This window comes from Engystomops pustulosus, chromosome 1, assembly GCF_040894005.1.
Source record: "Engystomops pustulosus chromosome 1, aEngPut4.maternal, whole genome shotgun sequence".
In the NCBI taxonomy this organism is placed as follows: domain Eukaryota; kingdom Metazoa; phylum Chordata; class Amphibia; order Anura; family Leptodactylidae; genus Engystomops; species Engystomops pustulosus.
Window position 1 is genome coordinate 173,495,494 of NC_092411.1, and position 22,681 is coordinate 173,518,174.

Here is a 22,681-nt window from a genome sequence, read left to right on the forward strand (position 1 = left end):
TTCAAAAAGGTGAACGGAACTTGGGATTCCCAGCCAGTCTCCCATGCTGGTACTTGCCAAGCCTTAAGCTGCATTGCTGCTGCGATCTGACGAGAGCAGGCACATTCAGCTTAGAATGGCCATTGACAGCAGCTGTTCAATTTGAACCTTCTTTTACTATCTCATAGAGAAACTAACACAATTTTCAGGTTCAAAAAGGTCAACGGAACTTGGGATTCCCAGCCAGTCTCCCATGCTGGTACTTGCCAAGCCTTAAGCTGCATTGCTGCTGCGATCTGACGAGAGCAGGCACATTCAGCTTAGAACGGCCGTTGACAGCAGCTGTTTAATTTGAACCTTCTTTTACCATCTTTGACAGAGAAACTAATACAATTTTCAGGTTCAAAGAGGTCAACGGAACTTGGGATTCCCAGCCAGTCTCCCATGCTGGTACTTGCCAAGCCTTAAGCTGCATTGCTGCTGCGATCTGATAAGAGCAGGCACATTCAGCTTAGAATGGCCGTTGACAGCAGCTGTTCAATTTGAACCTTCTTTTACTATCTCATAGAGAAACTAACACAATTTTCAGGTTCAAAAAGGTCAACGGAACTTGGGATTCCCAGCCAGTCTCCCATGCTGGTACTTGCCAAGCCTTAAGCTGCATTGCTGCTGCAATCTGACGAGAGCAGGCACATTCAGCTTAGAATGGCAGTTGACAGCAGCTGTTCCATTTGAACCTTCTTTTACCATCTTTGACAGAGAAACTAACACAATTTTCAGGTTCAAAAAGGTCAACGGAACTTGGGATTCCCAGCCAGTTTCCCATGCTGGTACTTGCCAAGCCTTAAGCTGCATTGCTGCTGCGATCTGGTGAGAGCAGGCACATTCAGCTTAGAATGGCCGTTGACAGCAGCTGTTCAATTTGAACCTTCTTTTACTATCTCATAGAGAAACTAACACAATTTTCAGGTTCAAAAAGGTCAACGGAACTTGGGATTCCCAGCCAGTCTCCGATGCTGGTACTTGCCAAGCCTTAAGCTGCATTGCTGCTGCGATCTGACGAGAGCAGGCACATTCAGCTTAGAATGGCCGTTGACAGCAACTGTTCAATTTGAACCTTCTTTTACCATCTTTGACAGAGAAACTAACACAATTTTCAGGTTCAAAAAGGTCAACGGAACTTGGGATTCCCAACCAGTTTCCCATGCTGGTACTTGCCAAGCCTTAAGCTGCATTGCTGCTGCGATCTGACGAGAGCAGGCACATTCAGCTTAGAATGGCCGTTGACAGCAGCTGTTCAATTTGAACCTTCTTTTACTATCTCATAGAGAAACTAACACAATTTTCAGGTTCAAAAAGGTCAACGGAACTTGGGATTCCCAGCCAGTCTCCGATGCTGGTACTTGCCAAGCCTTAAGCTGCATTGCTGCTGCGATCTGGCGAGAGCAGGCACATTCAGCTTAGAATGGCCGTTGACAGCAGCTGTTCAATTTGAACCTTCTTTTACTATCTCATAGAGAAACTAACACAACTTTCAGGTTCAAAAAGGTCAACGGAACTTGGGATTCCCAGCCAGTCTCCCATGCTGGTACCCACAAAGCCTTAAGCTGCATTGCTGCTGCAATCTGACGAGAGCAGGCACATTCAGCTTAGAATGGCAGTTGACAGCAGCTGTTCAATTTGAACCTTCTTTTGCCATCTTTGACAGAGAAACTAATACAATTTTCAGGTTCAAAAAGGTCAACGGAACTTGGGATTCCCAGCCAGTCTCCCATGCTGGTACTTGCCAAGCCTTAAGCTGCATTGCTGCTGCAATCTGACGAGAGCAGGCACATTCAGCTTAGAATGGCCGTTGACAGCAGCTGTTCAATTTGAACCTTCTTTTACTATCTCATAGAGAAACTAACACAATTTTCAGGTTCAAAAAGGTCAACGGAACTTGGGATTCCCAGCCAGTCTCCCATGTTGGTACTTGCCAAGCCTTAAGCTGCATTGCTGCTGCGATCTGACGAGAGCAGGCACATTCAGCTTAGAATGGCCGTTGACAGCAGCTGTTCAATTTGAACCTTCTTTTACCATCTTTGACAGAGAAACTAACACAATTTTCAGGTTCAAAAAGGTCAACGGAACTTGGGATTCCCAGCCAGTCTCCCATGTTGGTACTTGCCAAGCCTTAAGCTGCATTGCTGCTGCGATCTGACGAGAGCAGGCACATTCAGCTTAGAATGGCCGTTGACAGCAGCTGTTCAATTTGAACCTTCTTTTACCATCTTTGACAGAGAAACTAACACAATTTTTAGGTTCAAAAAGGTCAACGGTACTTGGGATTCCCAGCCAGTCTCCCATGCTGGTACTTGCTAAGCCTTAAGCTGCATTGCTGCTGTGATCTGACGAGAGCAGGCACATTCAGCTTAGAATGGCCGTTGAAAGCATCTGTTCAATTTGAACCTTCTTTTACTATCTTATAGAGAAACTAACACAATTTTCAGATTCAAAAAGGTCAACGGAACTTGGGATTCCCTGCCAGTCTCCCATGCTGGTACTTGCCAAGCCTTAAGCTGCATTGCTGCTGCGATCTGACGAGAGCAGGCACATTCAGCTTAGAATAGCCGTTGACAGCAGCTGTTCAATTTGAACCTTCTTTTACTATCTCATAGAGAAACTAACACAATTTTCAGGTTCAAAAAGGTCAACGGAACTTGGGATTCCCAGCCAGTCTCCCACGCTGGTACTTGCCAAGCCTTAAGCTGCATTGCTACTGCGATCTGACGAGAGCATGCACATTCAGCTTAGAATGGCCGTTGACAGCAGCTGTTCAAATTGAACCTTCTTTTACCATCTTTGACAGAGAAACTAACACAATTTTCAGGTTCAAAAAGGTCAACGGTACTTCAGATTCCCAGCCAGTCTGCCATGCTGGTACTTGCCAAGCCTTAAGCTGCATTGCTGCTGTGATCTGACGAGAGGAGGCACATTCAGCTTAGAATGGCCGTTGACAGCAACTGTTCAATTTGAACCTTCTTTTACCATCTTTGACAGAGAAACTAACACAATTTTCAGGTTCAAAAAGGTCAATGGAACTTGGGATTCCCAGCCAGTCTCCCATGCTGGTACTTGCTAAGCCTTAAGCTGCATTGCTGCTGCGATCTGACGAGAGCAGGAACATTCAGCTTAGAATGGCCGTTGACAGCAGCTTTTCAATTTGAACCTTCTTTTACTATCTCATAGAGAAACTAACACAATTTTCAGGTTCAAAAAGGTCAACGGAACTTGGGATTCCCAGCCAGTCTCCCATGCTGGTACTTGCTAAGCCTTAAGCTGCATTGCTGCTGCGATCTGACGAGAGCAGGCACATTCAGCTTAGAATGGCCGTTGACAGCAGCTGTTCAATTTGAACTTTCTTTTACTATCTCATAGAGAAACTAACACAATTTTCAGGTTCAAAAAGGTCAACGGTACTTGGGATTCCCAGCCAGTCTCCCATGCTGGTACTTCCTAAGCCTTAAGCTGCATTGCTGCTGTGATATGACGAGAGCAGGCACATTCAGCTTAGAATGGCCGTTGAAAGCATCTGTTCAATTTGAACCTTCTTTTACTATCTTATAGAGAAACTAACACAATTTTGAGGTTCAAAAAGGTCAACGGAACTTGGGATTCCCAGCCAGTCTCCCATGCTGGTACTTGCCAAGCCTTAAGCTGCATTGCTGCTGCTATCTGACGAGAGCAGGCACATTCAGCTTAGAATGGCCGTTGACAGCAGCTGTTCAATTTGAACCTTCTTTTACTATCTCATAGAGAAACTAACACAATTTTCAGGTTCAAAAAGGTCAACAGAACGTGGGATTCCCAGCCAGTCTCCCATGCTGGTACTTGCCAAGCCTTAAGCTGCATTGCTGCTGCGATCTGACGAGAGCAGGCACATTCAGCTTAGAATGGCCGTTGACAGCAGCTTTTCAATTTGAACCTTCTTTTACAATCTCATAGAGAAACTAACACAATTTTCAGGTTCAAAAAGGTCAACGGAACGTGGGATTTCCAGCCAGTCTCCCATGCTGGTACTAGCCAAGCCTTAAGCTGCATTGCTGCTGCGATCTGACGAGAGCAGGCACATTCAGCTTAGAATGGCCATTGACAGCAGCTGTTCAATTTGAACCTTCTTTTACTATCTCATAGAGAAACTAACACAATTTTCAGGTTCAAAAAGGTCAACGGAACTTGGGATTCCCAGCCAGTCTCCCATGCTGGTGCTTGCCAAGCCTTAAGCTGCATTGCTGCTGCGATCTGACGAGAGCAGGCACATTCAGCTTTGAATGGCCATTGACAGCAGCTGTTCAATTTGAACCTTCTTTTACTATCTCATAGAGAAACTAACACAATTTTCAGGTTCAAAAAGGTCAACGGAACTTGGGATTCCCAGCCAGTCTCCCATGCTGGTACTTGCCAAGCCTTAAGCTGCATTGCTGCTGCGATCTGACGAGAGCAGGCACATTCAGCTTAGAATGGCAGTTGACAGCAGCTGTTCAATTTGAACCTTCTTTTACTATCTCATAGAGAAACTAACACAATTTTCAGGTTCAAAAAGGTCAACAGAACGTGGGATTCCCAGCCAGTCTCCCATGCTGGTACTTGCCAAGCCTTAAGCTGCATTGCTGCTGCGATCTGACGAGAGCAGGCACATTCAGCTTAGAATGGCCGTTGACAGCAGCTGTTCAATTTGAACCTTCTTTTACTATCTCATAGAGAAACTAACACAATTTTCAGGTTCAAAAAGGTCAACAGAACATGGGATTCCCAGCCAGTCTCCCATGCTGGTACTTGCCAAGCCTTAAGCTGCATTGCTGCTGCGATCTGACGAGAGCAGGCACATTCAGCTTAGAATGGCCGTTGACAGCAGCTGTTCAATTTGAACCTTCTTTTACTATCTCATAGAGAAACTAACACAATTTTCAGGTTCAAATAGGTCAACGAAACTTGGGATTCCCAGCCAGTCTCCCATGCTGGTACTTGCTAAGCCTTAAGCTGCATTGCTGCTGCGATCTGACGAGAGCAGGCACATTCAGCTTAGAATGGCCGTTGACAGCAGCTATCCAATTTGAACTTTCTTTTACTATCTCATAGAGAAACTAACACAATTTTCAGGTTCAAAAAGGTCAACGGTACTTGGGATTCCCAGCCAGTCTCCCATGCTGGTACTTGCTAAGCCTTAAGCTGCATTGCTGCTGTGATCTGACGAGAGCTGGCACATTCAGCTTAGAATGGCCGTTGAAAGCATCTGTTCAATTTGAACCTTATTTTACTATCTCATAGAGAAACTAACACAATTTTCAGGTTCAAAAAGGTCAACGGTACTTCAGATTCCCAGCCAGTCTCCCATGCTGGTACTTGCCAAGCCTTAAGCTGCATTGCTGCTGCGATCTGACGAGAGCAGGCACATTCAGCTTAGAATGGCCGTTGACAGCAGCTGTTCAATTTGAACCTTTCTTTTACCATCTTTGACAGAGAAACTAACACAATTTTCAGGTTCAAAAAGGTCAACGGAACTTGGGATTCCCAGCCAGTCTCCCATGCTGGTACTTGCCAAGCCTTAAGCTGCATTGCTGCTGCGATCTGACGAGAGCAGGCACATTCAGCTTAGAATGGCCGTTGACAGCAGCTTTTCAATTTGAACCTTCTTTTACTATCTCATAGAGAAACTAACACAATTTTCAGGTTCAAAAAGGCCAACGGAACGTGGGATTTCCAGCCAGTCTCCCATGCTGGTACTAGCCAAGCCTTAAGCTGCATTTCTGCTGCGATCTGACGAGAGCAGGCACATTCAGCTTAGAATGGCCATTGACAGCAGCTGTTTAATTTGAACCTTCTTTTACTATCTCATAGAGAAACTAACACAATTTTCAGGTTCAAAAAGGTCAACGGAACTTGGGATTCCCAGCCAGTCTCCCATGCTGGTGCTTGCCAAGCCTTAGGCTGCATTGCTGCTGCGATCTGACGAGAGCAGGCACATTCAGCTTAGAATGGCCGTTGACAGCAGCTGTTCAATTTGAACCTTATTTTACTATCTCATAGAGAAACTAACACAATTTTCAGGTTCAAAAAGGTCAACGGAACTTGGGATTCCCAGCCAGTCTCCCATGCTGGTACTTGCCAAGCCTTAAGCTGCATTGCTGCTGCGATCTGACGAGAGCAGGCACATTCAGCTTAGAATGGCAGTTGACAGCAGCTGTTCAATTTGAACCTTCTTTTACTATCTCATAGAGAAACTAACACAATTTTCAGGTTCAAAAAGGTCAACAGAACGTGGGATTCCCAGCCAGTCTCCCATGCTGGTACTTGCCAAGCCTTAAGCTGCATTGCTGCTGCGATATGACGAGAGCAGGCACATTCAGCTTAGAATGGCCGTTGACAGCAGCTGTTCAATTTGAACCTTCTTTTACTATCTCATAGAGAAACTAACACAATTTTCAGGTTCAAAAAGGTCAACAGAACGTGGGATTCCCAGCCAGTCTCCCATGCTGGTACTTGCCAAGCCTTAAGCTGCATTGCTGCTGCGATCTGACGAGAGCAGGCACATTCAGCTTAGAATGGCCGTTGACAGCAGCTGTTCAATTTGAACCTTCTTTTACTATCTCATAGAGAAACTAACACAATTTTCAGGTTCAAAAAGGTCAACGGAACTTAGGATTCCCAGCCAGTCTCCCATGCTGGTACTTGCTAAGCCTTAAGCTGCATTGCTGCTGCGATCTGACGAGAGCAGGCACATTCAGCTTAGAATGGCCGTTGACAGCAGCTGTTCAATTTGAACTTTCTTTTACTATCTCATAGAGAAACTAACACAATTTTCAGGTTCAAAAAGGTCAACGGTACTTGGGATTCCCAGCCAGTCTCCCATGCTGGTACTTGCTAAGCCTTAAGCTGCATTGCTGCTGTGATCTGACGAGAGCAGGCACATTCAGCTTAGAATGGCCGTTGAAAGCATCTGTTCAATTTGAACCTTCTTTTACTATCTTATAGAGAAACTAACACAATTTTCAGGTTCAAAAACGTCAACGGAACTTGGGATTCCCAGCCAGTCTCCCATGCTGGTACTTGCCAAGCCTTAAGCTGCATTGCTGCTGCGATCTGACGAGAGCAGGCACATTCAGCTTAGAATGGCCGTTGACAGCAGCTGTTCAATTTGAACCTTCTTTTACTATCTCATAGAGAAACTAACGCAATTTTCAGGTTCAAAAAGGTCAACAGAACGTGGGATTCCCAGCCAGTCTCCCATGCTGGTACTTGCCAAGCCTTAAGCTGCATTGCTGCTGCGATCTGACGAGAGCAGGCACATTCAGCTTAGAATGGCCGTTGACAGCAGCTTTTCAATTTGAACCTTCTTTTACTATCTCATAGAGAAACTAACACAATTTTCAGGTTCAAAAAGGTCAACGGAACGTGGGATTTCCAGCCAGTCTCCCATGCTGGTACTAGCCAAGCCTTAAGCTGCATTGCTGCTGCGATCTGACGAGAGCAGGCACATTCAGCTTAGAATGGCCATTGACAGCAGCTGTTCAATTTGAACCTTCTTTTACTATCTCATAGAGAAACTAACACAATTTTCAGGTTCAAAAAGGTCAACGGAACTTGGGATTCCCAGCCAGTCTCCCATGCTGGTACTTGCCAAGCCTTAAGCTGCATTGCTGCTGCGATCTGACGAGAGCAGGCACATTCAGCTTAGAATGGCAGTTGACAGCAGCTGTTCAATTTGAACCTTCTTTTACTATCTCATAGAGAAACTAACACAATTTTCAGGTTCAAAAAGGTCAACAGAACGTGGGATTCCCAGCCAGTCTCCCATGCTGGTACTTGCCAAGCCTTAAGCTGCATTGCTGCTGCGATATGACGAGAGCAGGCACATTCAGCTTAGAATGGCCGTTGACAGCAGCTGTTCAATTTGAACCTTCTTTTACTATCTCATAGAGAAACTAACACAATTTTCAGGTTCAAAAAGGTCAACAGAACGTGGGATTCCCAGCCAGTCTCCCATGCTGGTACTTGCCAAGCCTTAAGCTGCATTGCTGCTGCGATCTGACGAGAGCAGGCACATTCAGCTTAGAATGGCCGTTGACAGCAGCTGTTCAATTTGAACCTTCTTTTACTATCTCATAGAGAAACTAACACAATTTTCAGGTTCAAAAAGGTCAACGGTACTTGGGATTCCCAGCCAGTCTCCCATGCTGGTACTTGCTAAGCCTTAAGCTGCATTGCTGCTGCGATCTGACGAGAGCTGGCACATTCAGCTTAGAATGGCCGTTGAAAGCATCTGTTCAATTTGAACCTTCTTTTACTATCTTATAGAGAAACTAACACAATTTTCAGGTTCAAAAAGGTCAACGGAACTTGGGATTCCCAGCCAGTCTCCCATGCTGGTACTTGCCAAGCCTTAAGCTGCATTGCTGCTGCGATCTGACGAGAGCAGGCACATTCAGCTTAGAATGGCCGTTGACAGCAGCTGTTCAATTTGAACCTTCTTTTACTATCTCATAGAGAAACTAACACAATTTTCAGGTTCAAAAAGGTCAACGGAACGTGGGATTTCCAGCCAGTCTCCCATGCTGGTACTAGCCAAGCCTTAAGCTGCATTGCTGCTGCGATCTGACGAGAGCAGGCACATTCAGCTTAGAATGGCCATTGACAGCAGATGTTCAATTTGAACCTTCTTTTACTATCTCATAAAGAAACTAACACAATTTTCAGGTTCAAAAAGGTCAACGGAACTTGGGATTCCCAGCCAGTCTCCCATGCTGGTGCTTGCCAAGCCTTAGGCTGCATTGCTGCTGCGATCTGACGAGAGCAGGCACATTCAGCTTAGAATGGCCGTTGACAGCAGCTGTTCAATTTGAACCTTATTTTACTATCTCATAGAGAAACTAACACAATTTTCAGGTTCAAAAAGGTCAACGGTACTTGGGATTCCCAGCCAGTCTCCCATGCTGGTACTTGCTAAGCCTTAAGCTGCATTGCTGCTGTGATCTGACGAGAGCAGGCACATTCAGCTTAGAATGGCCGTTGAAAGCATCTGTTCAATTTGAACCTTCTTTTACTATCTTATAGAGAAACTAACACAATTTTCAGGTTCAAAAAGGTCAACGGAACTTGGGATTCCCAGCCAGTCTCCCATGCTGGTACTTGCCAAGCCTTAAGCTGCATTGCTGCTGCGATCTGACGAGAGCAGGCACATTCAGCTTAGAATGACCGTTGACAGCAGCTGTTCAATTTGAACCTTCTTTTACTATCTCATAGAGAAACTAACGCAATTTTCAGGTTCAAAAAGGTCAACAGAACGTGGGATTCCCAGCCAGTCTCCCATGCTGGTACTTGCCAAGCCTTAAGCTGCATTGCTGCTGCGATCTGACGAGAGCAGGCACATTCAGCTTAGAATGGCCGTTGACAGCAGCTTTTCAATTTGAACCTTCTTTTACTATCTCATAGAGAAACTAACACAATTTTCAGGTTCAAAAAGGTCAACGGAACTTGGGATTCCCAGCCAGTCTCCCATGCTGGTACTTGCCAAGCCTTAAGCTGCATTGCTGCTGCGATCTGACGAGAGCAGGCACATTCAGCTTAGAATGACAGTTGACAGCAGCTGTTCAATTTGAACCTTCTTTTACTATCTCATAGAGAAACTAACACAATTTTCAGGTTCAAAAAGGTCAACGGAACTTGGGATTCCCAGCCAGTCTCCCATGCTGGTACTTGCCAAGCCTTAAGCTGCATTGCTGCTGCGATCTGACGAGAGCAGGCACATTCAGCTTAGAATGACAGTTGACAGCAGCTGTTCAATTTGAACCTTCTTTTACTATCTCATAGAGAAACTAACACAATTTTCAGGTTCAAAAAGGTCAACAGAACGTGGGATTCCCAGCCAGTCTCCCATGCTGGTACTTGCCAAGCCTTAAGCTGCATTGCTGCTGCGATCTGACGAGAGCAGGCACATTCAGCTTAGAATGGCCGTTGACAGCAGCTGTTCAATTTGAACCTTCTTTTACTATCTCATAGAGAAACTAACACAATTTTCAGGTTCAAAAAGGTCAACGGAACTTGGGATTCCCAGCCAGTCTCCCATGCTGGTACTTGCTAAGCCTTAAGCTGCATTGCTGCTGCAATCTGACGAGAGCAGGCACATTCAGCTTAGAATGGCTGTTGACAGCAGCTGTTCAATTTGAACCTTCTTTTACTATCTCATAGAGAAACTAACGCAATTTTCAGGTTCAAAAAGGTCAACAGAACGTGGGATTCCCAGCCAGTCTCCCATGCTGGTACTTGCCAAGCCTTAAGCTGCATTGCTGCTGCGATCTGACGAGAGCAGGCACATTCAGCTTAGAATGGCCGTTGACAGCAGCTTTTCAATTTGAACCTTCTTTTACTATCTCATAGAGAAACTAACACAATTTTCAGGTTCAAAAAGGTCAACGGAACGTGGGATTTCCAGCCAGTCTCCCATGCTGGTACTAGCCAAGCCTTAAGCTGCATTGCTGCTGCGATCTGACGAGAGCAGGCACATTCAGCTTAGAATGGCCATTGACAGCAGCTGTTCAATTTGAACCTTCTTTTACTATCTCATAGAGAAACTAACACAATTTTCAGGTTCAAAAAGGTCAACGGAACTTGGGATTCCCAGCCAGTCTCCCATGCTGGTGCTTGCCAAGCCTTTGGCTGCATTGCTGCTGCGATCTGACGAGAGCAGGCACATTCAGCTTAGAATGGCAGTTGACAGCAGCTGTTCAATTTGAACCTTCTTTTACTATCTCATAGAGAAACTAACACAATTTTCAGGTTCAAAAAGGTCAACGGAACTTGGGATTCCCAGCCAGTCTCCCATGCTGGTACTTGCCAAGCCTTAAGCTGCATTGCTGCTGCGATCTGACGAGAGCAGGCACATTCAGCTTAGAATGGCAGTTGACAGCAGCTGTTCAATTTGAACCTTCTTTTACTATCTCATAGAGAAACTAACACAATTTTCAGGTTCAAAAATGTCAACAGAACGTGGGATTCCCAGCCAGTCTCCCATGCTGGTACTTGCCAAGCCTTAAGCTGCATTGCTGCTGCGATATGACGAGAGCAGGCACATTCAGCTTAGAATGGCCATTGACAGCAGCTGTTCAATTTGAACCTTCTTTTACTATCTCATAGAGAAACTAACACAATTTTCAGGTTCAAAAAGGTCAATGGAACTTCGGATTCCCAGCCAGTCTCCCATGCTGGTACTTGCCAAGCCTTAAGCTGCATTGCTGCTGCGATCTGATGAGAGCAGGCACATTCAGCTTAGAATGGCCTTTGACAGCAGCTGTTCAATTTGAACCTTCTTTTACTATCTCATAGAGAAACTAACACAATTTTCAGGTTCAAAAAGGTCAACGGAACTTGGGATTCCCCGCCAGTCTCCCATGCTGGTACTTGCCAAGCCTTAAGCTGCATTGCTGCTGCGATCTGATGAGAGCAGGCACATTCAGCTTAGAATGGCCGTTGACAGCAGCTGTTCAATTTGAACCTTCTTTTACTATCTCATAGAGAAACTAACACAATTTTCAGGTTCAAAAAGGTGAACGGAACTTGGGATTCCCAGCCAGTCTCCCATGCTGGTACTTGCCAAGCCTTAAGCTGCATTGCTGCTGTGATCTGACGAGAGCAGGCACATTCAGCTTAGAATGGCCGTTGACAGCAGCTGTTCAATTTGAACCTTCTTTTACCATCTTTGACAGAGAAACTAAAACAATTTTCAGGTTCAAAGAGGTCAACGGAACTTGGGATTCCCAGCCAGTCACCCATGCTGGTACTTGCCAAGCCTTAAGCTGCATTGCTGCTGCGATATGACGAGAGCAGGCACATTCAGCTTAGAATGGCCGTTGACAGCAACTGTTCAATTTGAACCTTCTTTTACTATCTCATAGAGAAACTAACACAATTTTCAGGTTCAAAAAGATCAACGGAACGTGGGATTCCCAGCCAGTCTCCCATGCTGGTACTTGCCAAGCCTTAAGCTGCACTGCTGCTGCGATCTAACGAGAGCAGGCACATTCAGCTTAGAATGGCCATTGACAGCAGCTGTTCAATTTGAACCTTCTTTTACTATCTCATAGAGAAACTAACACAATTTTCAGGTTCAAAAAGGTCAACGGAACTTGGGATTCCCAGCCAGTCTCCCATGCTGGTACTTGCCAAGCCTTAAGCTGCATTGCTGCTGCGATCTGACGAGAGCAGGCACATTCAGCTTAGAATGGCCGTTGACAGCAGCTGTTCAATTTGAACCTTCTTTTACCATCTTTGACAGACAAACTAACACAATTTTCAGGTTCAAAAAGGTCAACGGAACTTGGGATTCCCAGCCAGTCTCCCATGCTGGTACTTGCCAAGCCTTAAGCTGCATTGCTGCTGCGATCTGACGAGAGCAGGCACATTCAGCTTAGAATGGCCGTTGACAGCAGCTGTTCAATTTGAACCTTCTTTTACAATCTCATAGAGAAACTAACACAATTTTCAGGTTCAAAAAGGTCAACGGAACTTGGGATTCCCAGCCAGTGTCCCATGCTGGAACTTGCCAAGCCTTAAGCTGCATTGCTGCTACAATCTGACGAGAGCAGGCACATTCAGCTTAGAATGGCCGTTGACAGCAGCTGTTCAATTTGAACCTTCTTTTACCATCTTTGACAGAGAAACTAACACAATTTTCAGGTTCAAAAATGTCAACGGTACTTGGGATTCCCAGCCAGTCTCCCATGCTGGTACTTGCCAAGCCTTAAGCTGCATTGCTGCTGCGATCTGACGAGAGCAGGCACATTCAGCTTAGAATGGCCGTTGACAGCAGCTGTTCAATTTGAACCTTCTTTTACTATTTTATAGAGAAACTAGCACAGTTTTCAGGTTCAAAAAGGTCAACGGAACTTGGGATTCCCAGCCAGTGTCCCATGCTGGAACTTGCCAAGCCTTAAGCTGCATAGCTGCTACAATCTGACTAGAGCAGGCACATTCAGCTTAGAACGGCTGTTGACAGCAGCTGTTCAATTTGAACCTTCTTTTACCATCTTTGAAAGAGAAACTAACACAATTTTCAGGTTCAAAAATGTCAACAGTACTTGGGATTCCCAGCCAGTCTCCCATGCTGGTACTTGCCAAGCCTTAAGCTGCATTGCTGCTGTGATCTGACGAGAGGAGGCTCATTCAGCTTAGAATGGTCGTTGACAGCTGCTGTTCAATTTGAACCTTCTTTTACTATCTCATAGAGAAACTAACACAATTTTCAGGTTCAAAAAGGTCAACGGAACTTGGGATTCCCAGCCAGTCTCCCATGCTGGTACTTGCTAAGCCTTAAGCTGCATTGCTGCTGCGATCTGACGAGAGCAGGCACATTCAGCTTAGAATGGTCGTTGACAGCAGCTGTTCAATTTGAACCTTCTTTTACCATCTTTGACAGAGAAACTAACACAATTTTCAGGTTCAAAAAGGTCAACGGAACTTGGGATTCCCATGCTGGTACTTGCCAAGCCTTAAGCTGCATTGTTGCTGCGATCTTTCGAGAGCAGGCACATTCAGCTTAGAATGGCCGTTGACAGCAGCTGTTCAATTTGAACCTTCTTTTACCATCTTTGACAGAGAAACTAACACAATTTTCAGGTTCAAAAAGGTCAACGGAACTTGGGATTCCAAGCCAGTCTCCCATGCTGGTACTTGCCAAGCCTTAAGCTGCATTGCTGCTGCGATCTGACGAGAGCAGGCACATTCAGCTTAGAATGGCCGTTGACAGCAGCTGTTCAATTTGAACCTTCTTTTACTATCTCATAGAGAAACTAACACAATTTTCAGGTTCAAAAAGGTCAACAGAACTTGGGATTCCCAGCCAGTCTCCCATGCTGGTACTAGCCAAGCCTTAAGCTGCATTGCTGCTGCGAACTGACGAGAGCAGGCACATTCAGCTTAGAATGGCCATTGACAGCAGCTGTTCAAATTGAACCTTCTTTTACTATCTCATATAGAAACTAACACAATTTTCAGGTTCAAAAAGGTCAACGGAACTTGGGATTCCCAGCCAGTCTCCCATGCTGGTGCTTGCCAAGCCTTAGGCTGCATTTCTGCTGCGATCTGACGAGAGCAGAGCAGGCACATTTAGCTTAGAATGGCCGTTGACAGCAGCTGTTCAATTTGAACCTTCTTTTACCATCTTTGACAGAGAAACAAGCACAATTTTCAGGTTCAAAAAGGTCAACAGAACTTGGGATTCTCAGCCAGTCTCCCATGCTGGTACATGCCAAGCCTTAAGCTGCATTGCTGCAGCGATCTGACGAGAGCAGGCACATTCAGCTTAGAATGGCCGTTGACAGCAGCTGTTCAATTTGAACCTTCTTTTACTATCTCATAGAGAAACTAACACAATTTTCAGGTTCAAAAAGGTCAACGGAACTTGGGATTCCCAGCTAGTCTCCCATGCTAGTACTTGCCAAGCCTTAAGCTGCATTGCTGCTGCGATCTGACGAGAGCAGGCACATTCCGCTTAGAATGGCCATTGACAGCAGCTGTTCAATTTGATCCTTCTCTTACGATCTTTGACAGAGAAACTAACACAATTTTCAGGTTCAAAAAGGTCAACGGAACTTGGGATTCCCATGCTGGTACTTGCCAAGCCTTAAGCTGCATTGTTGCTTCGATCTGGCGAGAGCAGGCACATTCAGCTTAGAATGGCCGTTGACAGCAGCTGTTCAATTTGAACCTTCTTTTACCATCTTTGACAGAGAAACTAACACAATTTTCAGGTTCAAAAAGGTCAAAGGAACTTGGGATTCCAAGCCAGTCTCCCATGCTGGTACTTGCCAAGCCTTAAGCTGCATTGCTGCTGCGATCTGACGAGAGCAGGCACATTCAGCTTAGAATGGCCGTTGACAGCAGCTGTTCAATTTGAACCTTCTTTTACTATCTCATAGAGAAACTAACACAATTTTCAGATTCAAAAAGGTCAACGGAACTTGGGATTCCCAGCCAGTCTCCCATGCTGGTACTTGCCAAGCCTTAAGCTGCATTGCTGCTGCGATCTGACGAGAGCAGGCACATTCAGCTTAGAATGGCAGTTGACAGCAGCTGTTCAATTTGAACCTTCTTTTACTATCTCATAGAGAAACTAACACAATTTTCAGGTTCAAAAAGGTCAACAGAACGTGGGATTCCCAGCCAGTCTCCCATGCTGGTACTTGCCAAGCCTTAAGCTGCATTGCTGCTGCGATCTGACGAGAGCAGGCACATTCAGCTTAGAATGGCCATTGACAGCAGCTGTTCAATTTGAACCTTCTTTTACTATCTCATAGAGAAACTAACACAATTTTCAGGTTCAAAAAGGTCAGCGGAACTTGGGATTCCCAGCCAGTCTCCCATGCTGGTACTTGCCAAGCCTTAAGCTGCATTGCTGCTGCGATCTGACGAGAGCAGGCACATTCAGCTTAGAATGGCAGTTGACAGCAGCTGTTCAATTTGAACCTTCTTTTACTATCTCATAGAGAAACTAACACAATTTTCAGGTTCAAAAAGGTCAACAGAACGTGGGATTCCCAGCCAGTCTCCCATGCTGGTACTTGCCAAGCCTTAAGCTGCATTGCTGCTGCGATCTGACGAGAGCAGGCACATTCAGCTTAGAATGGCCGTTGACAGCAGCTGTTCAATTTGAACCTTCTTTTACTATCTCATAGAGAAACTAACACAATTTTCAGGTTCAAAAAGGTCAACAGAACTTGGGATTCCCAGCCAGTCTCCCATGCTGGTACTAGCCAAGCCTTAAGCTGCATTGCTGCTGCGAACTGACGAGAGCAGGCACATTCAGCTTAGAATGGCCATTGACAGCAGCTGTTCAAATTGAACCTTCTTTTACTATCTCATATAGAAACTAACACAATTTTCAGGTTCAAAAAGGTCAACGGAACTTGGGATTCCCAGCCAGTCTCCCATGCTGGTGCTTGCCAAGCCTTAGGCTGCATTTCTGCTGCGATCTGACGAGAGCAGAGCAGGCACATTTAGCTTAGAATGGCCGTTGACAGCAGCTGTTCAATTTGAACCTTCTTTTACTATCTCATATAGAAACTAACACAATTTTCAGGTTCTAAAAGGTAAACGGAACTTGGGATTCCCAGCCAGTCTCCCATGCTGGTACTTGCCAAGCCTTAAGCTGCATTGCTGCTGCGATCTGACGAGAGCAGGCACATTCAGCTTAGAATGGCCGTTGACAGCAGCTGTTCAATTTGAACCTTCTTTTACCATCTTTGACAGAGAAACAAGCACAATTTTCAGGTTCAGAAAGGTCAACAGAACTTGGGATTCTCAGCCAGTCTCCCATGCTGGTACATGCCAAGCCTTAAGCTGCATTGCTGCAGCGATCTGACGAGAGCAGGCACATTCAGCTTAGAATGGCCGTTGACAGCAGCTGTTCAATTTGAACCTTCTTTTACTATCTCATAGAGAAACTAACACAATTTTCAGGTTCAAAAAGGTCAACGGAACTTGGGATTCCCAGCTAGTCTCCCATGCTAGTACTTGCCAAGCCTTAAGCTGCATTGCTGCTGCGATCTGACGAGAGCAGGCACATTCCGCTTAGAATGGCCATTGACAGCAGCTGTTCAATTTGATCCTTCTCTTACGATCTTTGACAGAGAAACTAACACAATTTTCAGGTTCAAAAAGGTCAACGGAACTTGGGATTCCCATGCTGGTACTTGCCAAGCCTTAAGCTGCATTGTTGCTTCGATCTGGCGAGAGCAGGCACATTCAGCTTAGAATGGCCGTTGACAGCAGCTGTTCAATTTGAACCTTCTTTTACCATCTTTGACAGAGAAACTAACACAATTTTCAGGTTCAAAAAGGTCAACGGAACTTGGGATTCCAAGCCAGTCTCCCATGCTGGTACTTGCCAAGCCTTAAGCTGCATTGCTGCTGCGATCTGACGAGAGCAGGCACATTCAGCTTAGAATGGCCGTTGACAGCAGCTGTTCAATTTGAACCTTCTTTTACTATCTCATAGAGAAACTAACACAATTTTCAGATTCAAAAAGGTCAACGGAACTTGGGATTCCCAGCCAGTCTCCCATGCTGGTACTTGCCAAGCCTTAAGCTGCATTGCTGCTGCGATCTGACGAGAGCAGGCACATTCAGCTTAGAATGGCAGTTGACAGCAGCTGTTCAATTTGAACCTTCTTTTACTATCTCATAGAGAAACTAACACAATTTTCAGGTTCAAAAAGGTCAACAGAACGTGGGATTCCCAGCCAGTCTCCCATGCTGGTACTTGCCAAGCCTTAAGCTGCATTGCTGCTGCGATCTGACGAGAGCAGGCACATTCAGCTTAGAATGGCCATTGACAACAGCTGTTCAATTTGAACCTTCTTTTACTATCTCATAGAGAAACTAACACAATTTTCAGGTTCAAAAAGGTCAACGGAACTTGGGATTCCCAGCCAGTCTCCCATGCTGGTACTTGCCAAGCCTTAAGCTGCATTGCTGCTGCGATCTGACGAGAGCAGGCACATTCAGCTTAGAATGGCAGTTGACAGCAGCTGTTCAATTTGAACCTTCTTTTACTATCTCATAGAGAAACTAACACAATTTTCAGGTTCAAAAAGGTCAACAGAACGTGGGATTCCCAGCCAGTCTCCCATGCTGGTACTTGCCAAGCCTTAAGCTGCATTGCTGCTGCGATATGACGAGAGCAGGCACATTCAGCTTAGAATGGCCATTGACAGCAGCTGTTCAATTTGAACCTTCTTTTACTATCTCATAGAGAAACTAACACAATTTTCAGGTTCAAAAAGGTCAATGGAACTTCGGATTCCCAGCCAGTCTCCCATGCTGGTACTTGCCAAGCCTTAAGCTGCATTGCTGCTGCGATCTGATGAGAGCAGGCACATTCAGCTTAGAATGGCCTTTGACAGCAGCTGTTCAATTTGAACCTTCTTTTACTATCTCATAGAGAAACTAACACAATTTTCAGGTTCAAAAAGGTCAACGGAACTTGGGATTCCCAGCCAGTCTCCCATGCTGGTACTTGCCAAGCCTTAAGCTGCATTGCTGCTGCGATCTGACGAGAGCAGGCACATTCAGCTTAGAATGGCCGTTGACAGCAGCTGTTCAATTTGAACCTTCTTTTACTATCTCATAGAGAAACTAACACAATTTTCAGGTTCAAAAAGGTGAACGGAACTTGGGATTCCCAGCCAGTCTCCCATGCTGGTACTTGCCAAGCCTTAAGCTGCATTGCTGCTGTGATCTGACGAGAGCAGGCACATTCAGCTTAGAATGGCCGTTGACAGCAGCTGTTCAATTTGAACCTTCTTTTACCATCTTTGACAGAGAAACTAAAACAATTTTCAGGTTCAAAGAGGTCAACGGAACTTGGGATTCCCAGCCAGTCACCCATGCTGGTACTTGCCAAGCCTTAAGCTGCATTGCTGCTGCGATATGACGAGAGCAGGCACATTCAGCTTAGAATGGCCGTTGACAGCAACTGTTCAATTTGAACCTTCTTTTACTATCTCATAGAGAAACTAACACAATTTTCAGGTTCAAAAAGGTCAACGGAACGTGGGATTCCCAGCCAGTCTCCCATGCTGGTACTTGCCAAGCCTTAAGCTGCACTGCTGCTGCGATCTGACGAGAGCAGGCACATTCAGCTTAGAATGGCCATTGACAGCAGCTGTTCAATTTGAACCTTCTTTTACTATCTCATAGAGAAACTAACACAATTTTCAGGTTCAAAAAGGTCAACGGAACTTGGGATTCCCAGCCAGTCTCCCATGCTGGTACTTGCCAAGCCTTAAGCTGCATTGCTGCTGCGATCTGACGAGAGCAGGCACATTCAGCTTAGAATGGCCGTTGACAGCAGCTGTTCAATTTGAACCTTCTTTTACCATCTTTGACAGAGAAACTAACACAATTTTAAGGTTCAAAAATGTCAACGGTACTTGGGATTCCCAGCCAGTCTCCCATGCTGGTACTTGCCAAGCCTTAAGCTGCATTGCTGCTGCGATCTGACGAGAGCAGGCACATTCAGCTTAGAATGGCCGTTGACAGCAGCTGTTCAATTTGAACCTTCTTTTACTATTTTATAGAGAAACTAGCACAGTTTTCAGGTTCAAAAAGGTCAACGGAACTTGGGATTCCCAGCCAGTGTCCCATGCTGGAACTTGCCAAGCCTTAAGCTGCATAGCTGCTACAATCTGACTAGAGCAGGCACATTCAGCTTAGAACGGCTGTTGACAGCAGCTGTTCAATTTGAACCTTCTTTTACCATCTTTGAAAGAGAAACTAACACAATTTTCAGGTTCAAAAATGTCAACAGTACTTGGGATTCCCAGCCAGTCTCCCATGCTGGTACTTGCCAAGCCTTAAGCTGCATTGCTGCTGTGATCTGACGAGAGGAGGCTCATTCAGCTTAGAATGGTCGTTGACAGCTGCTGTTCAATTTGAACCTTCTTTTACTATCTCATAGAGAAACTAACACAATTTTCAGGTTCAAAAAGGTCAACGGAACTTGGAATTCCCAGCCAGTCTCCCATGCTGGTACTTGCTAAGCCTTAAGCTGCATTGCTGCTGCGATCTGACGAGAGCAGGCACATTCAGCTTAGAATGGTCGTTGACAGCAGCTGTTCAATTTGAACCTTCTTTTACCATCTTTGACAGAGAAACTAACACAATTTTCAGGTTCAAAAAGGTCAACGGAACTTGGGATTCCCATGCTGGTACTTGCCAAGCCTTAAGCTGCATTGTTGCTGCGATCTTTCGAGAGCAGGCACATTCAGCTTAGAATGGCCGTTGACAGCAGCTGTTCAATTTGAACCTTTTTTTACTATCTCATAGAGAAACTAACACAGTTTTCAGGTTCAAAAAGGTCAACAGAACTTGGGATTCCCAGCCAGGCTCCCATGCTTGTACTTGCCAAGCCTTAAGCTGCGTTGCTGCTGCAATCTGACGAGAGCAGGCACATTCAGCTTAGAATGGCCGTTGACAGCAGCTGTTCAACTTGAACCTCCTTTTACAATCTTTGACAGAGAAACTAACACAATTTTCAGGTTCAAAAAGGTCAACGGAACTTGGGATTCCCAGCCAGTCTCCCATGCTGGTAATTGCCAAGCCTTAAGCTGCATTGCTGCTGCGATCTGATGAGGGCAGGCACATTCATCTTAGAATGGCCGATGACAGCAGCATTTGGATATGGAGATCCTATTCTCCAGGTACCTTCATTTTTCCAAAGAGCTCGTCCTGTATGGACTGCATCTCCTGTACCTCTTCTACCTTTATAGTATCCTGTACAGCCTTCAAGAATGATTATAAGTCCTCAGATGCTAGAAGGTATCTGGATTCCATTCTTTTGCGGAGACGGAGGGAGATGGATCTGTTTCTAAGGATTCTCTTCCTTCAGTTCCCTCTGAATCCGAAGCTGAACTTGAAGGGGATTCTATTATCCTCTGTCTCTTCTGAGCTGGTTCCTGAGGGATTAACACAGCTATAGATGACGTAACCGAAGTCTGTACTTCTTTCCCAATAAAACTGTGCATTTTGTCCACGGAAGAGGACCTTTCCTCACTGAGCAGGTTTTCTATACATTTCTTGCATACAGGTTTCTTATAATCACTTGGTAGTCTCTCAAGACACATATTGCATTTTTTATATGTAGTCTTTCTTTTTTTCTGTAGTGGGCTGCTCTTTAGACCTCCCTTTCTCTTCCTCCTTCTCCATGGGTTCCTACCAAGGAGAAGGAGAGCATAATTAATATCATAGAACATGGAATGCTCTTATCATGTGTGGGATATGTGGGTGTCCCACCACCCTATCCCTCTGTACCGCTTACTCACAGGAGTTAGGGTCCAGACCTGAGGTCTCCATGTTGCAGGGTTGCATTTTCCCAATGGTGGAACTATAAGAACCAGCCAGCCTGGTATAGTTGAGCCAGGAGAAGATCTACATGGGTTCTAAAAAAACATACATACATACATGTAGGCCATTGATGAGACATCATAATAACCTACAAAATTGGCATGCAACCAGCTGTATAGGCTGGAATGCCTAATCAAACAATGATCTAGGAAGCACGCGGGTCAGGACCCTTGTCTGAATTGCTATTAGACCTCAGATCAACGTGAGCACCTCGCTACTGCAAATTAAACTTAACAATCCACGTTCCTGCTTCCACGTTGCACGCTCGGGGTGTCATTGGCTCCCCGGAGCCGCAGACAGAGCCAGAGATGATTCAGTTCTCCAAGGGCAGACGTAAGGGCCACAACCCGATCGAGGCCCGAACTTATTGGGGTAATGAACGAGAAACACATGATCCCCCCTCACTGTCCCAACTGACGGGAAGTGAGGAAAGAACTTTCTCTCCACGCCCTGTCCCATATAGGGACAGGAAACCACTGGGGTGTGGATGCAGGGGTGGGGCATTTAACCTCTCTTCTTCCTGTCCCTACAGAGGTTAATGGTCATCCTCCAGTTGGGGCCGTCATGGGGAATGCCATGGAAAATAATGCATGTATTTTCTGATCCCAAAGTATTTGTTTTCCTTTTCATGAATAAGTACACATTTAACTTATAATTATTTGTATATTTTAATGGAAAAACATGTCTTATGTGAGACACTGAAGGGGTTAACTGTGGATGGGCGGTATGTTTCCCCGAGGTTTTCCTACTATGCAAGGCCTTAGTTCTGAGGTTGTGTTGTCCAGCACCTGGGACACAGGTGGTGGGAGCAGCCTAATCAGGCTGCATAAAACTGCTGAGCAGAGATGAGAGTGTTGGCTCTGAAAGGAGGCTGGAGAGCACACACAGCCCTGACCCCTGTGCCTGGAGCAGCGACATACTTTATGTTTTAGTGGTGAGTTAGAGGAACTCTGTTTAGTTAGCACCCAGACGGGTAGGATTTTGTTTTGTGTTTTGATGCCTGTATGTGAAGGCGGTTTTATTTGATACCTGCTGCTGGAATAAACGCAGGCAAGACCTGTTTTGGACGAAACTTTGGTGTCACTGTCTTGAACTGCATCACAGATCACTGCTACTATAGTCTCTACTGGGCCAAATCTCCCACACTTACTATAAAGTACAAAAAATATGAAAATATGCTTATGATATGTATGATGTTTAAATACAATTGGAGTATATAAAACAATATTTAGTAATATTTATGTCATTTTATTTCCTCAGACTAATCTTTACAGATGCAATATGTTAGTTCCAAAAAAAAAATCATGTTAACTCATGTTAACTTATGTTGCTGTTTCTGCCGGCTCAGCTTTAGCAGCCTCTTCAGTCTTGTTAGCAATGCTGTAATAATATATTCTCATACGAGATTCCACATTCTCAAAATTTGGCCGCTCCTCCATCCTGTTGAGAAACAGTTGATTGCTGTTATGACACTGAAAAGAATTGAGGCAATCCACACAGATATAGATGTTAGCATTTATCAAACTTTTCCTTAGGTCAGTTTCACATGCCTTTATTGTGGTATTACATCAATATTTGGTGCGGATATGAGGAGTGGATAACAGATCAAAAACATATAAAACATAGAATGGTGCACAGAGAGGTGGAGAAGGAGCCTCAGCAACTGTACTAAAGTTTTTGAATAAATAGAAGATGCCTTTGGCACTTCAAGAAAGTAAAAAATTTATTAAATTCTTTATTAATACAAAATGTAAAAATTTTTGGGGAT

The 22,681-nt window shown here is 45.0% G+C and overlaps 1 protein-coding gene and 76 pseudogenes across 3 annotated transcripts in view; all 77 read right to left on the reverse strand.

Annotated features, from left to right (window-relative positions):
- Nucleotides 1-8: 8 nt before the first annotated feature.
- LOC140111075 (5S ribosomal RNA) lies at nucleotides 9-127 on the reverse strand (annotated as a pseudogene).
- A 70-nt stretch (nucleotides 128-197) lies between these two features.
- LOC140103706 (5S ribosomal RNA) lies at nucleotides 198-316 on the reverse strand (annotated as a pseudogene).
- A 72-nt stretch (nucleotides 317-388) lies between these two features.
- On the reverse strand, nucleotides 389-507 carry LOC140103451 (5S ribosomal RNA; annotated as a pseudogene).
- Nucleotides 508-577: 70 nt separating this feature from the next.
- LOC140113234 (5S ribosomal RNA) lies at nucleotides 578-696 on the reverse strand (annotated as a pseudogene).
- Nucleotides 697-768: 72 nt separating this feature from the next.
- LOC140107165 (5S ribosomal RNA) lies at nucleotides 769-887 on the reverse strand (annotated as a pseudogene).
- A 70-nt stretch (nucleotides 888-957) lies between these two features.
- Nucleotides 958-1,076, reverse strand: LOC140105283 (5S ribosomal RNA; annotated as a pseudogene).
- A 72-nt stretch (nucleotides 1,077-1,148) lies between these two features.
- Nucleotides 1,149-1,267, reverse strand: LOC140103251 (5S ribosomal RNA; annotated as a pseudogene).
- Nucleotides 1,268-1,337: 70 nt separating this feature from the next.
- On the reverse strand, nucleotides 1,338-1,456 carry LOC140112973 (5S ribosomal RNA; annotated as a pseudogene).
- A 261-nt stretch (nucleotides 1,457-1,717) lies between these two features.
- On the reverse strand, nucleotides 1,718-1,836 carry LOC140104710 (5S ribosomal RNA; annotated as a pseudogene).
- A 70-nt stretch (nucleotides 1,837-1,906) lies between these two features.
- LOC140096951 (5S ribosomal RNA) lies at nucleotides 1,907-2,025 on the reverse strand (annotated as a pseudogene).
- A 72-nt stretch (nucleotides 2,026-2,097) lies between these two features.
- On the reverse strand, nucleotides 2,098-2,216 carry LOC140096962 (5S ribosomal RNA; annotated as a pseudogene).
- A 72-nt stretch (nucleotides 2,217-2,288) lies between these two features.
- On the reverse strand, nucleotides 2,289-2,407 carry LOC140113136 (5S ribosomal RNA; annotated as a pseudogene).
- Nucleotides 2,408-2,477: 70 nt separating this feature from the next.
- Nucleotides 2,478-2,596, reverse strand: LOC140106226 (5S ribosomal RNA; annotated as a pseudogene).
- A 70-nt stretch (nucleotides 2,597-2,666) lies between these two features.
- LOC140109336 (5S ribosomal RNA) lies at nucleotides 2,667-2,785 on the reverse strand (annotated as a pseudogene).
- Nucleotides 2,786-3,048: 263 nt separating this feature from the next.
- Nucleotides 3,049-3,167, reverse strand: LOC140113019 (5S ribosomal RNA; annotated as a pseudogene).
- Nucleotides 3,168-3,237: 70 nt separating this feature from the next.
- LOC140106120 (5S ribosomal RNA) lies at nucleotides 3,238-3,356 on the reverse strand (annotated as a pseudogene).
- A 259-nt stretch (nucleotides 3,357-3,615) lies between these two features.
- LOC140106731 (5S ribosomal RNA) lies at nucleotides 3,616-3,734 on the reverse strand (annotated as a pseudogene).
- Nucleotides 3,735-3,804: 70 nt separating this feature from the next.
- LOC140107895 (5S ribosomal RNA) lies at nucleotides 3,805-3,923 on the reverse strand (annotated as a pseudogene).
- Nucleotides 3,924-3,993: 70 nt separating this feature from the next.
- Nucleotides 3,994-4,112, reverse strand: LOC140113103 (5S ribosomal RNA; annotated as a pseudogene).
- Nucleotides 4,113-4,371: 259 nt separating this feature from the next.
- On the reverse strand, nucleotides 4,372-4,490 carry LOC140109525 (5S ribosomal RNA; annotated as a pseudogene).
- Nucleotides 4,491-4,560: 70 nt separating this feature from the next.
- LOC140107906 (5S ribosomal RNA) lies at nucleotides 4,561-4,679 on the reverse strand (annotated as a pseudogene).
- A 70-nt stretch (nucleotides 4,680-4,749) lies between these two features.
- On the reverse strand, nucleotides 4,750-4,868 carry LOC140105297 (5S ribosomal RNA; annotated as a pseudogene).
- A 70-nt stretch (nucleotides 4,869-4,938) lies between these two features.
- LOC140111401 (5S ribosomal RNA) lies at nucleotides 4,939-5,057 on the reverse strand (annotated as a pseudogene).
- A 259-nt stretch (nucleotides 5,058-5,316) lies between these two features.
- On the reverse strand, nucleotides 5,317-5,435 carry LOC140106796 (5S ribosomal RNA; annotated as a pseudogene).
- Nucleotides 5,436-5,508: 73 nt separating this feature from the next.
- Nucleotides 5,509-5,627, reverse strand: LOC140094520 (5S ribosomal RNA; annotated as a pseudogene).
- Nucleotides 5,628-6,075: 448 nt separating this feature from the next.
- On the reverse strand, nucleotides 6,076-6,194 carry LOC140109527 (5S ribosomal RNA; annotated as a pseudogene).
- Nucleotides 6,195-6,453: 259 nt separating this feature from the next.
- Nucleotides 6,454-6,572, reverse strand: LOC140107917 (5S ribosomal RNA; annotated as a pseudogene).
- Nucleotides 6,573-6,642: 70 nt separating this feature from the next.
- LOC140096718 (5S ribosomal RNA) lies at nucleotides 6,643-6,761 on the reverse strand (annotated as a pseudogene).
- A 70-nt stretch (nucleotides 6,762-6,831) lies between these two features.
- On the reverse strand, nucleotides 6,832-6,950 carry LOC140113137 (5S ribosomal RNA; annotated as a pseudogene).
- A 70-nt stretch (nucleotides 6,951-7,020) lies between these two features.
- Nucleotides 7,021-7,139, reverse strand: LOC140098990 (5S ribosomal RNA; annotated as a pseudogene).
- Nucleotides 7,140-7,209: 70 nt separating this feature from the next.
- LOC140107928 (5S ribosomal RNA) lies at nucleotides 7,210-7,328 on the reverse strand (annotated as a pseudogene).
- Nucleotides 7,329-7,398: 70 nt separating this feature from the next.
- On the reverse strand, nucleotides 7,399-7,517 carry LOC140113104 (5S ribosomal RNA; annotated as a pseudogene).
- A 70-nt stretch (nucleotides 7,518-7,587) lies between these two features.
- On the reverse strand, nucleotides 7,588-7,706 carry LOC140109532 (5S ribosomal RNA; annotated as a pseudogene).
- A 259-nt stretch (nucleotides 7,707-7,965) lies between these two features.
- Nucleotides 7,966-8,084, reverse strand: LOC140107939 (5S ribosomal RNA; annotated as a pseudogene).
- Nucleotides 8,085-8,154: 70 nt separating this feature from the next.
- Nucleotides 8,155-8,273, reverse strand: LOC140113140 (5S ribosomal RNA; annotated as a pseudogene).
- A 70-nt stretch (nucleotides 8,274-8,343) lies between these two features.
- LOC140094542 (5S ribosomal RNA) lies at nucleotides 8,344-8,462 on the reverse strand (annotated as a pseudogene).
- Nucleotides 8,463-8,532: 70 nt separating this feature from the next.
- Nucleotides 8,533-8,651, reverse strand: LOC140113105 (5S ribosomal RNA; annotated as a pseudogene).
- Nucleotides 8,652-8,910: 259 nt separating this feature from the next.
- LOC140113138 (5S ribosomal RNA) lies at nucleotides 8,911-9,029 on the reverse strand (annotated as a pseudogene).
- A 70-nt stretch (nucleotides 9,030-9,099) lies between these two features.
- LOC140113236 (5S ribosomal RNA) lies at nucleotides 9,100-9,218 on the reverse strand (annotated as a pseudogene).
- A 70-nt stretch (nucleotides 9,219-9,288) lies between these two features.
- LOC140107950 (5S ribosomal RNA) lies at nucleotides 9,289-9,407 on the reverse strand (annotated as a pseudogene).
- Nucleotides 9,408-9,477: 70 nt separating this feature from the next.
- On the reverse strand, nucleotides 9,478-9,596 carry LOC140106686 (5S ribosomal RNA; annotated as a pseudogene).
- A 70-nt stretch (nucleotides 9,597-9,666) lies between these two features.
- Nucleotides 9,667-9,785, reverse strand: LOC140106689 (5S ribosomal RNA; annotated as a pseudogene).
- A 70-nt stretch (nucleotides 9,786-9,855) lies between these two features.
- Nucleotides 9,856-9,974, reverse strand: LOC140107961 (5S ribosomal RNA; annotated as a pseudogene).
- Nucleotides 9,975-10,233: 259 nt separating this feature from the next.
- Nucleotides 10,234-10,352, reverse strand: LOC140107973 (5S ribosomal RNA; annotated as a pseudogene).
- A 70-nt stretch (nucleotides 10,353-10,422) lies between these two features.
- LOC140113107 (5S ribosomal RNA) lies at nucleotides 10,423-10,541 on the reverse strand (annotated as a pseudogene).
- Nucleotides 10,542-10,800: 259 nt separating this feature from the next.
- On the reverse strand, nucleotides 10,801-10,919 carry LOC140109537 (5S ribosomal RNA; annotated as a pseudogene).
- Nucleotides 10,920-11,178: 259 nt separating this feature from the next.
- On the reverse strand, nucleotides 11,179-11,297 carry LOC140113205 (5S ribosomal RNA; annotated as a pseudogene).
- Nucleotides 11,298-11,367: 70 nt separating this feature from the next.
- On the reverse strand, nucleotides 11,368-11,486 carry LOC140098004 (5S ribosomal RNA; annotated as a pseudogene).
- A 70-nt stretch (nucleotides 11,487-11,556) lies between these two features.
- On the reverse strand, nucleotides 11,557-11,675 carry LOC140113115 (5S ribosomal RNA; annotated as a pseudogene).
- A 72-nt stretch (nucleotides 11,676-11,747) lies between these two features.
- Nucleotides 11,748-11,866, reverse strand: LOC140112669 (5S ribosomal RNA; annotated as a pseudogene).
- Nucleotides 11,867-12,125: 259 nt separating this feature from the next.
- LOC140094553 (5S ribosomal RNA) lies at nucleotides 12,126-12,244 on the reverse strand (annotated as a pseudogene).
- A 72-nt stretch (nucleotides 12,245-12,316) lies between these two features.
- Nucleotides 12,317-12,435, reverse strand: LOC140094564 (5S ribosomal RNA; annotated as a pseudogene).
- Nucleotides 12,436-12,696: 261 nt separating this feature from the next.
- On the reverse strand, nucleotides 12,697-12,815 carry LOC140113402 (5S ribosomal RNA; annotated as a pseudogene).
- A 450-nt stretch (nucleotides 12,816-13,265) lies between these two features.
- Nucleotides 13,266-13,384, reverse strand: LOC140112954 (5S ribosomal RNA; annotated as a pseudogene).
- A 251-nt stretch (nucleotides 13,385-13,635) lies between these two features.
- LOC140103601 (5S ribosomal RNA) lies at nucleotides 13,636-13,754 on the reverse strand (annotated as a pseudogene).
- A 70-nt stretch (nucleotides 13,755-13,824) lies between these two features.
- On the reverse strand, nucleotides 13,825-13,943 carry LOC140107807 (5S ribosomal RNA; annotated as a pseudogene).
- A 455-nt stretch (nucleotides 13,944-14,398) lies between these two features.
- On the reverse strand, nucleotides 14,399-14,517 carry LOC140106878 (5S ribosomal RNA; annotated as a pseudogene).
- Nucleotides 14,518-14,768: 251 nt separating this feature from the next.
- On the reverse strand, nucleotides 14,769-14,887 carry LOC140113142 (5S ribosomal RNA; annotated as a pseudogene).
- Nucleotides 14,888-14,957: 70 nt separating this feature from the next.
- On the reverse strand, nucleotides 14,958-15,076 carry LOC140109549 (5S ribosomal RNA; annotated as a pseudogene).
- Nucleotides 15,077-15,146: 70 nt separating this feature from the next.
- On the reverse strand, nucleotides 15,147-15,265 carry LOC140112126 (5S ribosomal RNA; annotated as a pseudogene).
- Nucleotides 15,266-15,335: 70 nt separating this feature from the next.
- LOC140113369 (5S ribosomal RNA) lies at nucleotides 15,336-15,454 on the reverse strand (annotated as a pseudogene).
- A 70-nt stretch (nucleotides 15,455-15,524) lies between these two features.
- LOC140107984 (5S ribosomal RNA) lies at nucleotides 15,525-15,643 on the reverse strand (annotated as a pseudogene).
- A 70-nt stretch (nucleotides 15,644-15,713) lies between these two features.
- LOC140107818 (5S ribosomal RNA) lies at nucleotides 15,714-15,832 on the reverse strand (annotated as a pseudogene).
- A 264-nt stretch (nucleotides 15,833-16,096) lies between these two features.
- LOC140103870 (5S ribosomal RNA) lies at nucleotides 16,097-16,215 on the reverse strand (annotated as a pseudogene).
- Nucleotides 16,216-16,476: 261 nt separating this feature from the next.
- On the reverse strand, nucleotides 16,477-16,595 carry LOC140106885 (5S ribosomal RNA; annotated as a pseudogene).
- A 251-nt stretch (nucleotides 16,596-16,846) lies between these two features.
- Nucleotides 16,847-16,965, reverse strand: LOC140103607 (5S ribosomal RNA; annotated as a pseudogene).
- Nucleotides 16,966-17,035: 70 nt separating this feature from the next.
- LOC140109557 (5S ribosomal RNA) lies at nucleotides 17,036-17,154 on the reverse strand (annotated as a pseudogene).
- Nucleotides 17,155-17,224: 70 nt separating this feature from the next.
- Nucleotides 17,225-17,343, reverse strand: LOC140112137 (5S ribosomal RNA; annotated as a pseudogene).
- Nucleotides 17,344-17,413: 70 nt separating this feature from the next.
- LOC140109564 (5S ribosomal RNA) lies at nucleotides 17,414-17,532 on the reverse strand (annotated as a pseudogene).
- Nucleotides 17,533-17,791: 259 nt separating this feature from the next.
- On the reverse strand, nucleotides 17,792-17,910 carry LOC140113206 (5S ribosomal RNA; annotated as a pseudogene).
- A 70-nt stretch (nucleotides 17,911-17,980) lies between these two features.
- On the reverse strand, nucleotides 17,981-18,099 carry LOC140094575 (5S ribosomal RNA; annotated as a pseudogene).
- Nucleotides 18,100-18,169: 70 nt separating this feature from the next.
- Nucleotides 18,170-18,288, reverse strand: LOC140113116 (5S ribosomal RNA; annotated as a pseudogene).
- A 72-nt stretch (nucleotides 18,289-18,360) lies between these two features.
- LOC140112676 (5S ribosomal RNA) lies at nucleotides 18,361-18,479 on the reverse strand (annotated as a pseudogene).
- Nucleotides 18,480-18,738: 259 nt separating this feature from the next.
- On the reverse strand, nucleotides 18,739-18,857 carry LOC140094586 (5S ribosomal RNA; annotated as a pseudogene).
- Nucleotides 18,858-18,929: 72 nt separating this feature from the next.
- On the reverse strand, nucleotides 18,930-19,048 carry LOC140113415 (5S ribosomal RNA; annotated as a pseudogene).
- Nucleotides 19,049-19,498: 450 nt separating this feature from the next.
- Nucleotides 19,499-19,617, reverse strand: LOC140112768 (5S ribosomal RNA; annotated as a pseudogene).
- Nucleotides 19,618-22,160: 2,543 nt separating this feature from the next.
- ZAP70 (zeta chain of T cell receptor associated protein kinase 70) overlaps nucleotides 22,161-22,681 on the reverse strand; it is a 156,367-nt gene continuing 155,846 nt past the window's right edge. For all 3 annotated transcript variants that reach the window (XM_072113891.1, XM_072113889.1, XM_072113890.1), the window contains one exon: nucleotides 22,161-22,353. In XM_072113891.1, the coding sequence (XP_071969992.1) occupies nucleotides 22,236-22,353 (118 nt within the window). In that variant the 3' untranslated portion in view covers nucleotides 22,161-22,235. The remainder of the gene's footprint in view (nucleotides 22,354-22,681) is intronic.